The following is a 15,998-nucleotide window of genomic DNA, read 5'->3' on the forward strand; positions in this document are numbered from 1 at the left end:
TCCTACTATATACAGGCTCAAAATAACCAAGGAAGAAGGAAAGATAATAAAATAATATACAGAAGAATTAGAGACAGTGCAACCTAGCTTATACAAACTTAATTAAATACCCAGGGACAAAACACACAGAACAAACTCACGTACACAAGAAGGGTGGAAAGGCAGGAGGTGGATGGCTGGAGGGAGAGGAAGGTCCAAGGGGGTCCTGCAGCACGATCGGTGCGTTTTGCAGCCGCCGTTCCTTTTGCGGCCCTGCTCAAAACCGTCGTCCAGGCCCCAAGCGGCTGTTGTTGCTGCTGTTGTCTGCTGCTGCTGCGGTGGACGTCGCGCGCTTTGCCAGGACTACAACAGGCTTCTTGCTGTTAACTACTGCTCAGTCCAACTTTGGCGAGCAAGGCGACGAATAGCAGGCTTTGTGCTTTCCGGGATGTCCTCTCTTTGGATGTTCTTTCTGGATCTCCTCTTTCTTGGTCCAACCACTCTTTCTCTCTCTCGGTCCAATCACTCCTCACCACCGACAACTACATTGCTTCTTGCGCGCGCGCCTTTATAGCGCCTCCGGCGATCAAGCCGCCGGCCTTCAGGACACGCCCATCGATGTGCTCACCTCGGCCCTGGTTGGTGGCGCGACCCTCTGGCTCCGCCCTGGATGACGACGGGCGGGCACGCCCCTCTTCCCCGACCCGAGCACATGTTCAATGGTGGTTTTGGAGGGGATGTAATTGGCAATCGAGGCTTGGCAATGACGAAAGGGGAAATGGAGGTTTTGGGAATGGGAATGAAGAATGAAGGGAATCTACTCTATTTCACTTGGTGCAATGGAGTGTCATCTTAATGGAAGACAAGGCCTTACCCTAATACACATAATAAAGATATAACTATCAACCAGGGGGAAATCTATGATTGGCTAACGTGTATGCTTTATGGACTAATTATGGGACGCCCTTTGACCTTTACACTACGGAGGTATTTACAAGGTATCATTACATTTTACAGAGGGTGATATTTACAACAATTTACTATACAATACAACACAATAAAAAAATACAATCCTCATATCCGCAACACTGCACCCTCCTCCTCTTAGGCCCATCCCGGGCCTATAACTTTAACTTAGTGTGACACGTAGGTGTAGTTCCCTTTACTTTTAACCTGACCCTGAGTGCGACAGTTTTAAAACATAAATAAATATGTCCCGCTGCTCCATTGCACCCTACCTAGCAGACTCACGCCCACAGCTAACCGAATTGCGGAATGGTCTTCAAACTATACATTGAAGGTGGGGAGCGTTATTTACAATGACGTTACTTTTATTTACAAAACTAACCCAGGACCTGTGATTGTTCTTTCTGGGGGGGAGACAGTCTGCTCTGCATCAATGCACCATGAAAGCACCCAAAACGCACCAACCAGGAATACCTTTGGCTACGGCTTCCCCTTCGCTCCCACCTTTTGTTCATATGTGTGTTGTACCGTCCACCAAACAGTGATGACTCCATCTACATCTCGCTGTCTGAGAATATGGACCAACTTCTATCTACCCATCCCAACTCTCTCTTCCTCATATGTGGTGATTACCTTCGCAAAAGCGGAAGGTTATGTTTTGATCGCTGTGTATTTATTTGTATGTCTGTGTGTGTGTATGTTAATCGCATAACTCAAAAAGTATTCAACCGAATTGCATGAAATTTGGTGGGATGATTGGTTATTATACGGGACACATTTGATTAGATTTTGGGAAACAGATTTGCTCAAATTCTGACTATTTTTAACTCGATCGTATTTCACTCAAAGTTATGAGCGACTGAAGAAGAAGATGTCCATCCAGGACGTCATCACTATAACGCGATCTCCCGCGATCATTTCAACCTCAAAAAAAATTATAATTGCAGATTTGACAATAGATGAGGCATATTAACAAACGAATGAAACAGATTTGCTCAAATTCTGACTATTTTTAACTCGATCGTATTTCACTCAAAGTTATGCGCGACTGAAGAAGAAGATGTCCATCCAGGACGTCATCACTATAACGCAATCTCCCGCGATCATTTCAACCTCAAAAATTTTATTTTGGCAACAAAAGTAGCTGCGGCGAAGGTATGCGCTCTACCGAGTGCCCGTTCTAGTTTCAACTGTCACCATGCCAGTTGGCTGGGTGTGGGTACCTCTCTCACCAGCCATGGCTCTTCAGCAAAGGACTTCTGTGACTCACTGGGACTGACACAATCTGTCAATTTCCCGACCCAGATTTCAGTCAACGGAGCATCTTCTCTTCTGGACTTGGTTATGACTAACTTCCCTGAAAATGTCTGCTGCTCTTCTTCTGCTCCAATCGGCTCTTCTGATCATGTGCTTGTTAAAGTGGACATCTCTCTGACCATTCTCAGAGAGCCTCCTCAGCGTCGACGAGTCTGGCATTTCACTCAGGCCAACTGGCACGGTCTTCAAGCAGCCATCAATCATCTGGACTGGTCTCCCATCTCTACTGCCTCTGACATAAATTCTTCCTGGGAATTCTTCCAAAGCAAACTGCTCTCTCTCATGCACAGATTTATCCCATCTCGTCTTATGTTGTCATACCCTTCCTCCCGTCCATGGTACACGGAATCTTGTGGTGAGGCTATTGCCCAGAAACAACTTGCTTTCGTCTCCTGGAAAGCAAATCCAACGGAAGGAAATCTCATTTCCTTTCACAAAGCCCGAAACAAGTGTGTGTCCACCCTCAGGAGAGCCAGGAAACAATATCTCTCCGTTCTCAGGACCGAACTCTCTTATCTGTCTCCCTCTTCCAAATCCTGGTGGCGTCTGGTCAAATCTGTTTCTGGTGTTTGTTCCCCCTCCATCCCCTCCCTCACCTCAAATGGCCACACGGCTGACTCCGCACGTGAAAAAGCTGAATGCCTCAACTCTGTGTTTGCCTCTAAATCTTGTGTCCCAAACCCATCCCTCACTGTACCCACCGTACCCAGTCGTACCCAGCTGCTCCTGGACTCTGTGTCCTTTCCTCCTGACAAGGTGGAAAAGTTTCTGTCAACCCTCGACTCAGATTCTGCAACTGGACCTGACGGCATCAGCCCACGGGTCCTAAAATCCTGTTCTTCCGCTCTTTCACTCCCTCTCTCTGTTCTCTTCACCCTCTCTTTTGCTCAAGGTCATCTTCCATCTGCTTGGAAATCTGCCAACATCACCGCTTTGCACAAAAAAGGCGCAAAAACAGATCCCAGCAACTACAGACCAATCAGCCTTCTCCCAATTATCAGCAAAGTCATGGAATCCATCATTGCTTCAGATATGAAATCTTTCCTCTTCTCCAATGGCTTGATCTCTGATCATCAATTTGGTTTCAGACCTGGACACTCTACTCTGGACATGCTGCTTCTGCTTTCTCAACAATGGATGGAGGTCCTCAATGCCAAACAGGAAATTAGAGCAGTCTCCCTTGACATATCACGTGCCTTCGATACGGTCTGGCACCCCGCTCTGCTCACCAAACTCTCCTCTTTTGGTATCCATGGAAATCTCCACGCATGGCTGGCGGACTTACTCTCTAGTCGTAGTCAACGTGTGGCCCTGAATGGGTTTCTCTCATCTCCGCTTCCTGTTCAGGCTGGAGTTCCACAAGGCAGTGTTCTAGGCCCTGTGCTTTTTCTGGTCTTCATCAATGATCTCTCTGACTCTCTTGAAAATCCTCTGTATCTCTTTGCTGATGACTCTACTCTCTGTCGCTCCATTCTTCATCCCTCAGATCGGCAGTCTGCTGACTCCTCACTCTCTGCAGACCTGGACAAAATCACAGACTGGGCAAACAAGTGGAACATGTCTTTCAATCCTGACAAATCTCACACTCTTACGATGTCTCTCCGAAAAGACCGACTGGACAACCCTCCCATCCACTTTCTGAATAATCCTCTCCAAGAAGTTCTGTCACTCAAGCTTTTGGGTCTCTCTATCTGCCATGATCTTTCCTGGGAAAACCAAAATTTCAAATCTGGCCTCCAAAGCCAGTCGCCGACTGGGCATCCTCCGTCGTGCGAAGTCCTTCCTTTGCACACCTTAGCTCCTCACCACATACAAGGCTTTCATCCACAGCTCAATGGAATACTGCTCTCCCCTCTGGGCTGGTGCTCCTGCCTCACACCTAGCTCATCTTCACGCTGTTGAAACCAAAGCATTCAGAATCATTGGAATCTCCCGCGATGAAGCTAACTCCAAGGGCCTCTCACTCACTCACCGCAGGCAGGTTGGTGGTCTTTCCATCTTCTACCGACTCCTCTCTGGCCTTGCCCCCCCAGCTCTCTCTGGGCTCTGTCCCGCAAATATTCCTACAGGTCGCACAAGATCTGCCTGCAACCCTCTTATGGTCAAACTGCCAAAATCAAGACTCTCTGCTCACCTTCACTCCTTCATTCCTCTTTTCTCCCGCCTCTGGAACAAACTCCCTCACTCTCTTCAATCCCACTCCACCCTCCAGGTCTTTAAAACAGCTGTTCACCACCATCTCTTATCTTCCCCCATCCAAAACCTTGATCGTTTCTACCCCCGCTAATTTCACCCCAATTCCACTTTTTTGAAATACCAACTTCTGTCCTGGAAGTCATTGGTGCCCTTGTGTTTTATACTTCTCCCTCCACCCCCCCCCCCTTCCCATGCCTCCTCCCCCCAAGCCCTCTCCCTTCCACACATCTCCCTGCTCTCAAATGTTGTGTTTGTGTGCTTCACCTTCTCTCCCCATCTTGTTTTCCGCTCCCGCTTTTTGTGTGTTTTGTTTGTCTGGTTGATTTGTTTGTGAAGTAAATGTTAGCTCTTTCACGAGCCTCGATTCAGTATACAAAAAAAACAAACAAAAAAAAAAAACACACCCTCAAGCACCAATCGGTGCACAGTCATCACTGTTCATCAATAAAAATAAACCAACAACCCCTAACCCTGCAGGTGGTCTCTTGCTCTTCGGCTCCCTCTGCTGGCTATTACTTTCTTCCAGATGTTGTCATCTTCCTTTGCTGGCGGCCTATTTGGATTAATAAAATGCACCCAACGTGTCCATTTTTATTTATTTATGGCCCACAGGGCCGACAAGTGTGGCTCACCTGTGGGGCATCGGTGCCCTGTGGCCAAGGTCCGCCAGCAAGATTTCGGGCCTTCATGGTCGGTTCCAGCAGAGGGGCCATGCCCCAACCCATGGGGTCTATAAGTGGTGCTCGGCCACAGACATGTGGTCCATAATGTGGTGCATCGATGCAGACAGCTGGTTCTGGGAGTTCCGGGCGCACAATGGCGGACTCACGCACGCTCCCCTCGGCGCCCAGTGGCGCACAGGTCCTCATGTGGGAGACAAAGGGGGGGAGAGACAGATGAGCGAGGGGTAAGGTCACAAGGGTACACATCAATAAGGCAATGCAAGGCGAAGTGCGTACGGAGAGCGAAGTGAGAAAGCTCGTCCCTACCGTACGTCACCCCCCCTGTCACCTACTCTACCCTTGCCCTTACCCCATATGTACAAAATCTACACGATACAAATTCGTCGCTACTGTCACATCTTCCCCATATTTCTTCAATACCAAATTCGTCTCCACAATCCCTCTATCCAAAATTTGCCATCACCCAATTCATCATCAATCCTCATAAGGAGGAAGAGATGGAACATCAAGCACAATGTCACACCCACGTCATGATGCGTCTCACATTCCAAACATTTGCATCAAAAATAATAAAAACATGGCATGGTGCGGAGTTACGTCACCTCAGGTGAGTGGATGTAGATGGTGCGAGGAGATCTTCATCCTAACTACTTTCTAAATGACTTTAATACACTTTTCACTACCCGGGGTCTTTCCCTGCCAATCCATTGGCCATCTTACACGATGGGTTCTAAAAACCAATTCCCATTGACCAAACTGTGGTGCTTCTCAATTTAGGGTCTCACTCCCCCGATTCAACTCCCTGTGCCCTTGCACAATTTCAGGACTGGGGCGTGTAGCTCTCCCAGCAGGCCTACCCACCTGCACACCTCCACCACTGCAGTTGCCTCCGAGCTTACCTGCTCCTTACCTAACCTATCTAATTGGGGAAGGCCCCTCCTGGCTCTGTCACCCCTCGGTGCCCTCTGGCACTGGGCTACCCGGGTCCGTCCTCCGGATCCTCGGGCCCCATCCACAACAACTCTACCGGCTCCCAGAGCCCACCTGCGGCCTCACCTGGCCGACATCCTCACAGTGGTGGAGTGCCCAAACCAACTACACACACTAACAGGCTACACGCCCAGCCATTTCCACAACACTAATGCACCCATCCAAATACCATTCTTTCACCTCGCACCACAGATGCCAATATCCAACCACAATTTACCTATACCCTCTACCTAACACTTACACTACCCTCCCCGGGTATTTGTGATGGGGGTCCATCCTTCCCCCATTCACACCTTCGCACCATCCACTCCACTCCACAGTTTCCCCCATACTCACTCCATGACCATCCATTCCAATACTCCATATATTCCACACTCCATGTATTTCACACAACCATTCTCCATACACCTGTTGTTGCACACCTGTGCAATCACACCTGTTCCTCACACACTTTTCACAATACACTTCTGATTACACCTCCAACACTCACACGGCATCATCTAATCTACCTATTGCCCTGCTAACTTAGTGCTCCCCGTCTTCCCTTTAAACTAAGCACATAACACGTCATTATCATCCAAACTAATCTACCTGCGTCCCCACTACCGGTATCATTGTCACTAACTAATCTTAACGTTACCTATCGTCATCTTCTCTAGATCCCTACACATTATCCAAACCCTCCCGGGCTAGTTTTCACTGCCAAACCCCATAAAACTAGTGCTCCTTTGCCCCCCTGCGAGAGATGGCAGAGTTGCCATCCCACCACATCGGGTATCTTCTACTATCAATTTTGCTCACCAAATTTCAGCCAATCAAAAATTTGCCAATCATCACCAATCTGCCAATCACTCTGCCAATCCTTTGCCAATCATCAAATTTTGTTTTTCTAATTTCGGGGCCAAAACACTATCCTCATCATCACAGTCTACTCACTAGTGCCTCTCGGTGCGCCAATTCACTTCTACAGCTCGGCTTCGTAAAGCCGAGCAATGAATGTGGGTTGTTTGGTGCCAGCGGCTGGATACGTCCGGCACTCGGTGCAGGGAAGGAGGTTTACCCGGGCCGAGATCCCACGCACCACCTCGGCACGGAGCCATCCAATGGCCTGATCTCGACCTGCCGGAACGCCTCAACAAAAAGGGGTCGCCATGACGACCCTTCCTATCGGGCTGCCCGCTCCACCTAGTGGAGCACGGACGCGGCCGTTCTGAGCGAGGCCCAGCGTGGATCGCGTACGGCAGTTCTTTCAAAACCGCCGTGGTTCGGATCCCCGCTGGTCCTCGCGGCACGCGAAGCTGCTCGGCGCGCATCGAGGGCCCGCTTCGGCTAAATGTCGTTCTAACCGCTAACCAGGTTACCGTCGATGCTTCACCTGCATGCTCACACGCATACGCTACCCCTTTCACCCTCACCAAGCTCGGTGCTCCAACGCCGCCCGTACACCCCGCATACTTCGTCATTGCACTCGTTCTTTCGCTCACAGACTTGGTCACACACCTGACCTTTGCACACACTCGTTGTTCGCACACCTCACCAACACCTCTTCGCGCCCCCTTCTCGGTCACCTCCTCGGTGACAACCACAGGTGTGCTCTCACTTGCACACCCAACCACGTGCCTCACTACTAACTCAAGTGTGCATTCCCACACACGCTCTACCATTCCAGGTGTGCATCCTTCCATTCCAGGTGGACATCCTCTCTCACCTGCCACAACCAACTCACGCTCTGTGTCACTCTCACTACTCTTACCTCCACTCTCGGTCGCGCATTCACCCTTACTCTCGACAGCGCACTCTTTCCTCATGCACCCGTCCGTTACACACCTTTCTCACGCACACTCTTGCGCACGCTCTCCCGTTACACCCTCTGTAACACTCACCACAGGTGTGCATTCTTCCTTACTTTTGACAGCGCACTCTTTCCTCATGCACCTGTCCGTTACACACCTTTCTCGCGCATCCTCTTGCGTACACTCTCTTGTTACTCCCTCCGTAACACTCACCACAGGTGTACACTCTCTCACCGGACGTTGGGTTCCGTGCACGGACCCACGGCAACTTGACGTGTCAAGGGGTAAGTACCCTGCGCAGGTAACTCCTTTTGTCAGACGGGCTTTCAAACGTAGCAAACGTAGCGTCCTCCCCGCTGCTCAATATCGATACCCTCGCCTCGGAGCTCGGCGAGGAAGAGGAAGAAGATCGTTGCTTCTCCAGGACCTCGTGTCTTTTTCCTTCCGTTTCCGGTCTCCTTTTTCCCAGAAGGGCTCCTGACCCTTTAATCACAACAACCTTTAATCGACTACACATTGATAAGCAAAGACCTGAATAGTAATTCATATGAATTCGTAACAACATCCTCTGTAACACTCCCCACTCCGCGCTTCCATGTGCCCCCTCGCACACGCCGACACGCGCTACGACCAACTCACTCTCGACAGCACACTCACTCCTTGGCGCGCACTTTTTCCTCACACACCCCAGAGTCGGACATTCTCGCACACCTCCTCCTTCGCACATCGGACCTGTCGCACACTTCACCAACGGCCTCTCACGAACACCCGGGTCCAAATCAACCCCCAAGCCGACTGAAGCTCCCCTCACATCATATGCATTTCTGAATATATCGCCACTCACCTTGGCACCTCGTCTCCGCACCTCCTCTGCCACCTGCAAACTCTTTATTTGGTTAGTGAGCACATCATCACGATTCGAGCACAGACCTTGTACCAATTCCATTACCTCCTCCTTTACCTCCTTTTTAGTTTCCCTTCGTCTCTTCTTAATTTCACTCACCCCTTCTTCCACCTCCTCTAATTTTTCCTTTACCTCCTTCATCTCCCGGTGCGCCCCCTCTATTTCTTCCTCTAATGCCACTTTAACCGTTTCTATTTGCGTCCTTACCTCTCGGTCCTTCGTCTCCATTACTTCTGTCACCTCTTCCAACTTCTTCGTCAACCCCTCATGTACCATCTGACATTCCTTCTGTGTCGCTATTAATTCATTTTTTATGTCTTTTTGTGTCGCTTTTAACCCCCCGATTATTGCAGTGTTCTTTTCCACTTGGTCTACGAGTTCCTTTTGTCCCACTGTCAGCTGTTCTACTCCCCTCGTCAGACCCTCTATTCCCCCTTGTAACCTCGCCGTATTATTCCTCACCTCTTTCTCCATACGCTTTTCACCTCGCTTTACCTCCTCGCGTACCCCCGAGACCTCCTCGCGTACCCCCGAGACCTCCTCGCTTACACCTCGTCGTATCTCCTCCTTCATCTCCTCCCTCTCTTTTGTAGATGCCACCCTCATCTGTCCCAATTCATCCCTCTGAGCATCCAATTTGGTTTCTACCCCGATTTTCACCTCCTCTATCTGCTCTCCAATTTGTTTAATTTCTCGGGCGGATTGCTCCCCTATTTCCCGCAATTTGTTTTCCATCTTGTTTTCTAACCCCTCTAACCCATTTTTCACCCCCTCTATCTGATTCTCCTGGGCAGCCATTCTATTTTCCACCCCCGTTAACCCATGTTTCACCCCTTCTATCCCATTGTCTAACCCCTCAAATTTCTTGTCTAACCCCTCAAATTTCTTGTCTAACCCCTTAAAATTATTGTCTAACCCCTCAAATTTCTTGTCTAACCCCTTAAAATAATTGTCTAACCCCTCAAATTTCTTGTCTAACCCCTCAAATTTCTTGTCTAACCCCTCAAATTTCTTGTCTAACCCTTCAAATTTCTTGTCTAACCCCTCAAATTGATTTCCTAGTCGCTCCCCCATTCTGTCCATAAGGGCCCCCATTTGCAGGAAAAAAAGGTTCGAATCCACCGGCGGCGCTGCTACGGTCGTGGGCGCGGTCGCCGTGGCCATGTGCGAGGCGCCATTTTGCGCGCCCGTAACCTCGTGCGCGAGAGCGCCATTTTGCGCGCCTGAAACCTCCTCAACCACCTCCTCATTGCCCTCCTCCACATACATTTCCCCAAGGTCCTGGGTCGATTCTACCCCGTATATCTCTCCCACCGACATCCCGTCGCCTTGACCAGCCATGGCGCGATTTCAAAATTCGGGTTTTGTAAAACAAAACAAATTTCAGTAGCTCGTAATTTTGAGCGCGTTAAGCGTGCTTCGGGTCCGTTCCCGCTCCCGACCAATTGTTACGGCCAATAGTACAATTGGTGTTCCAAAATTTGGGCTAAATAAATTTAGTCCCAGGTCCGAATCCCACTCCTGACACCAATTGCTACGGCCCGCGGATAAGGATGTTGGTTTGCCGAGCGGATGGCACCGCGGCCTAACAGTTACCCCGACTAACCCGATTCCCGAACGTTGGCCGGATCGCGCCACAGCTATTCAATATGGAAAAGACAAAAGCGACACGGATGTGAAGAAGAAGAAGATGAAAAAAAGGTTGAAAATACTACTAAATTTATTCCTACTATATACAGGCTCAAAATAACCAAGGAAGAAGGAAAGATAATAAAATAATATACAGAAGAATTAGAGACACAGTGCAACCTAGCTTATACAAACTTAATTAAATACCCAGGGACAAAACACACAGAACAAACTCACGTACACAAGAAGGGTGGAAAGGCAGGAGGTGGATGGCTGGAGGGAGAGGAAGGTCCAAGGGGGTCCTGCAGCACGATCGGTGCGTTTTGCAGCCGCCGTTCCTTTTGCGGCCCTGCTCAAAACCGTCGTCCAGGCCCCAAGCGGCTGTTGTTGCTGCTGTTGTCTGCTGCTGCTGCGGTGGACGTCGCGCGCTTTGCCAGGACTACAACAGGCTTCTTGCTGTTAACTACTGCTCAGTCCAACTTTGGCGAGCAAGGCGACGAATAGCAGGCTTTGTGCTTTCCGGGATGTCCTCTCTTTGGATGTTCTTTCTGGATCTCCTCTTTCTTGGTCCAACCACTCTTTCTCTCTCTTGGTCCTATCACTCCTCACCACCGACAACTACCTTGCTTCTTGCGCGCGCGCCTTTATAGCGCCTCCGGCGATCAAGCCGCCGGCCTTCAGGACACGCCCATCGGTGTGCTCACCTCGGCCCTGGTTGGTCGCGCGACCCTCTGGCTCCGCCCTTGATGACGACGGGCGGGCAAGCCCCTCTTCCCCGACCCGAGCACATGTTCAATGGTGGTTTTGGAGGGGATGTAATTGGCAATCGAGGCTTGGCAATGACGAAAGGGGAAATGGAGGTTTTGGGAATGGGAATGAAGAATGAAGGGAATCTACTCTATTTCACTTGGTGCAATGGAGTGTCATCTTAATGGAAGACAAGGCCTTACCCTAATACACATAATAAAGATATAACTATCAACCAGGGGGAAATCTATGATTGGCTAACGTGTATGCTTTATGGACTAATTATGGGACGCCCTTTGACCTTTACACTACGGAGGTATTTACAAGGAATCATTACATTTTACAGAGGGTGATATTTACAACAATTTACTATACAATACAACACAATAAAAAAATACAATCCTCATATCCGCAACAATATATATATATATATATATATGCTTTACCGAATATTAAAATACTCAAGGTATTTTTTTAAATCAAACCTTTTTGAGATTGGTCTACAAGGAATAAAATGTTTATTAAATTTGCCCACAATAAACCCTCAAGTACTCACTGTAAACATACCAGAAGCAATTTGTTTCTTAACAGGTCCCCACTCCACCCAATCCCCAATATATTTGGCAAGCTTCAGGCAATGAAAAACTCAACAAACCCTAAATCGCTTGCGAAGGACATCGAGAAACAAAAAACCTGCAACCAATCAAGTTTGGGCAAAAACAGACTGCAGACGCATACTCGAGGTCGAGCCTTTTTTGTGAACAAAAAATGATGGCGTTTCAACACATAATACAGCACCTGGGTCTGTATCCTGTGGAGACCACGGAACCAAAGGATCTGACCACGCCGAAGTTCTCGTTCCGCGTGGTCAATTTCCTCAACATCCTCCTCGAGATCATTGTCGAGAATTTCATCATTCTGTGCACCATGCCCTGCTTCCTTCAAGAACTTCAGTCGACTTGTCGGGATGGTGGCGATGACCTGTAATAAAAGGTAATACTGTTAATGTTTTGCAAATACTGTTGCACCATATGGAGTCTGTTGTGCTTCTCATTACCTCCGCCACGAAAAGTGGGCGGGGGTTATGTTTTCACCCCTGTCTGTTTTTGTTTGTGAACAGGATAGACACCTTTTTTTTCCTTTTTTTTTGTATACTGAATCGAGGCTAGTGAAAGAGCTAACATTTATTTCACAAACAAATCAACCAGACAAACAAAATATACAAAAAGAGGGAGCGGAAGACAAGATGGGGAGAGAAGGGGAAGCACACAACCACAACATTTGAGAGCAGGGAGAAGTGTGGGAGGGAGAGGGCTTGGGGGGGGAGGCGTGGGAAGGGGGGGGGGGGGGGGGAGAAGTATTGTGGATGGATTCTCCGAAGGTTGTGGTTGTGGATGGATTCTCATGGTTGTGGTTTTCTCATGGTCTTTCTCAAAAGGTTGTGGATGGATTCTCATGAAACTTGGGGGACAGGTTGGTTGTGTGAAAAGGAAAAATTGATTCGATTTTGGTGAAGATCCGGATAAGATAATTTATATAAATTTTAATGAATCTTCACCATTGAGAGATAGAGGCCAAAAACGATACATAGCGTGATATTTCAAAAAGTTGTGGATGGATTCAGACAAAACAATGTGGATGAACTGGATAGGCAACAAGAACAAGCCGATTCAATTTTATGTCAGGTCTGGATCCAGATCCGGCCCATCAGTGGGATACAAAAAGCAAACTGTTCAGCCTGGCGGAGGTGTTTGCTCTACCGAGTACTGTTCTAGTTTTGAGTGTTTTATATGAGTGCTTGCCTGCTAACTAAGGACGTCATATTTGAATCCCCACGTACCATGCTAATTATCCAGTCCACACAGCGGGAGACAGGTTTTGCATGCAATTGTCCATGTGTGTGTGTATGTGTGTGTCTGTCTATGTCTAAGCCATAACTATTTTTTTACCATTTGAGCTTTTGTCATCAAACTTTCAACAAACATTTGTTCTGAGAATACAGAGAAAAACAATTATTAATTGGGTCAAAATGTCAAAGGGAAAAGTTACAGTAGCTATTAATAGCACTTATCAGCCAGGCCTCAGCACGTGATGTGCGAGACTGATTTTTTTTCTCCCACCTCGGAGATAAGTTCTGAGAATGTCGTTGCTAGGGGAAAAACTGACAACATGTCGGTCCTCATCATAAACTTTTTATTTCTTGGCAGGGAAAATGATCAAAAGTGCTCAGGGCTTCTTTGGAAAAATGCAGTGATAATAATGATAAATCAAAGGGAGGCACAAAGCACCCCTCCCTTTATATAAGGGATCGTTTCTCTGTAAGCAGCTTCAACATTGGGACTGAAAATACGTTTCTCGGCTTCTACTGGACGATATCGGCTAAAAATTTCAGAAGTAAATGCTTTGTACGTTGAAGTAATATGTTCAAAATTTCAGCAACGGCCGTTTATGCATTCTTGAGTTTTATTTCGAAAACCCTTGAAATCACGTTGGTGTCTCTCCGTCCATGGTCATGTTAACATCGTGATAATTCCATGTTTATTTATGTGCTATTGATCTTCAGTCTTCAGGGTGTCTGTCAGGGAAACAACTTTTTTACCACCTGAGTTTTTGCCATCAACTCTTCAACAAACCTTTATTATGAGAATATGGAGAACACAAAATTATATTAAAAAAAAAAAAAAAATAAAAAATAAAAAATAAATAAATAAATATATATACTGTACATATATATATATATATATATATATATATATATATATATATATATATATATATATATATATATATATACTGTACATATATATATATATATATATATATATATATATATATATATATATATATATGTGGTCCTCATCATAAACTACATGACCATGACCAAATGTGAATGTGTGTGTGTGTATATATATATATTGTTGCGGATATGAGGACTGTATTTTTTTTATTGTGTGCTTTATTATTATTATTATTGTTATTGTTATTCTGCGCCTCCTGCCTCCGGAGCTGTGTAAAGGTCAAAGGGCGTCCCATAATTAGTCCATAAAGCATCCACACCACAGCCAATCATAGAATACCCCTGTTCGATAGTTATATCTTATTATGTGTTTTAGGGTAAGGCTGTGTCTCCCATTAATTGAAATACTCCATTGCACCAGTGAAAGAGATAGATTCCCTTCATTCCCATTCCCAAAACGTTCATTTCCCCTTTCATCATTGCCAGGCCTCGAGTGCCATTGCCAATTACCTCCCCTCCAATTGCCGCCATTGACCACGAGGCAGGGTCGGAGAATAAAGGCGTGTCTCCACCTCGTCATAGAGGGGAGGAGTGAGCCAGCCCCACTCGACCAACCATGAGCCAGGGGTTTGGCTTAAGAGGGCGGAGAGAGAACGTTTGGGGGAGGTTCGAAAAGGTTGAGGGGCGGGGCCTATATAACCCACGGCAGGGCGTTTCCCGAAGAGATGAGCTTTTACAGAGAGACGAGAGGGAGTCCAAGCAGTTGGGTCCAAGAGAGGCGCTTTGAGTCGAGTCCGAGAGAAGTCCAGAGTTGAGCTGTAGCTCGAGCCACCGAAACTGCATTTACTGCAGCTGGAGCCACCGAAACTGCAGCCACAGCAGCGTGAGGCCTGGACGGCAGTTTGGAGCAGGGCCGCGAAGGAGCGGCGGCTGCCCAACGAGTCGATCATGCTGCAGGACCAGTTGGACCTCCCTATTCCGCCAGCCATCCATCTCCCGCCAGTCCTATCATCATTCCCCGCGTGAGTCTGTCCTTGTTTGTTCTGTCCCTGGGTTAATTAAGCTTGTATAAGCTAAGGATTTCACTGTGTCACCTGCGTCTCATGTGCCTGTAAATAAACGAGACTGCTTTCTTCCTGCTTATATGTGTAAATAATAAACCCAGTTACTCTTCTGTATGTCTTCTTCCTCTTTGCATTCGGTCGCTTTAGAGTTTTCCATATTGAGCAGCTGCGGTGCGATACGGCCAACGTTTGGGGTTGAATCGGGTTAGTCGGGGAATAACTGTTCGGCCGCGGTTACACCACCGCTCGGTCAAAATAACATCTTAACCGCGTCCGTAACAATTGGTGTCGGGGAGTGAGATACGAGGCCCGAAGCGCGCTTAACGCGCTCAAAATTACAAGCAGCTGGAAATTTGTGTTGTTTTAAAGCAAAACCCGAATTTTGAAATCGCGCCATGGCTGGTCAAGGCGATCGGATGCAGGTGGGTGAGCTAGAAGAGGGGTTAGGAGTAACCCAGGATCAAATGGAGGGGAGCAATGAGGAGAACATTGGCAATGGGGTTGAGGAGGTTTCAGGCGCGCAAAATGGCGTCCTCACGCACGAGGCTTCAGGCGTGCAAAATGGCACCTCGCACATGGCTACGGCGGCCGCACCCGCTGCACAAGTGGGAGGGATGGCCCAAATGCAGGCCCTCATGGAGCAATTTATGGCGCAAATGCAGGCGTCCCTCAAACTGCAGGGTGAGCAAATGGGGGCAATGAGGGACGAAGCAAGGGCTGATAGTGAGCGAGTGAGGGCTGATAGTGAGCGATTGGGGAGCGAAATGGGGAACCGGATGGAGGCTCAGAGTGAGCAAATGGGGGCAATGAGGGGCGAAATGGGGGGCAAAATGGGCGAAATGGGGGGCAAAATGGGAGAAATGGGGGAACGGCTAGAAGCTAAATTTGAGGGGTTAGACAACGGGATAAAAGAGGTAAAGAATGGGTTAACGGGGGTGGAAAATAGAATGGCTGCCCAGGAGAATCAGTTAGAGGGGGTGAAAAATGGGTTAA

General features: G+C 47.9%; 1 protein-coding gene across 7 annotated transcripts in view; it reads right to left on the minus strand.

Moving 5' to 3' along the window:
- LOC137439901 (plasma membrane calcium-transporting ATPase 3) overlaps nucleotides 1-15,998 on the minus strand; it is a 480,661-nt gene that overhangs the window by 25,896 nt on the left and 438,767 nt on the right. For all 7 annotated transcript variants that reach the window (XM_078768504.1, XM_078768497.1, XM_078768519.1 and 4 more), the window contains one exon: nucleotides 12,003-12,185. In XM_078768504.1, coding sequence (XP_078624630.1) covers nucleotides 12,003-12,185 — 183 coding nt within the window. The remainder of the gene's footprint in view (nucleotides 1-12,002; nucleotides 12,186-15,998) is intronic.

The sequence above is a fragment of the Myxine glutinosa genome, chromosome 1 (genome assembly GCF_964187855.1).
Source record: "Myxine glutinosa chromosome 1, kmMyxGlut1.1, whole genome shotgun sequence".
Classification (NCBI taxonomy): Eukaryota; Metazoa; Chordata; class Myxini; order Myxiniformes; family Myxinidae; genus Myxine; species Myxine glutinosa.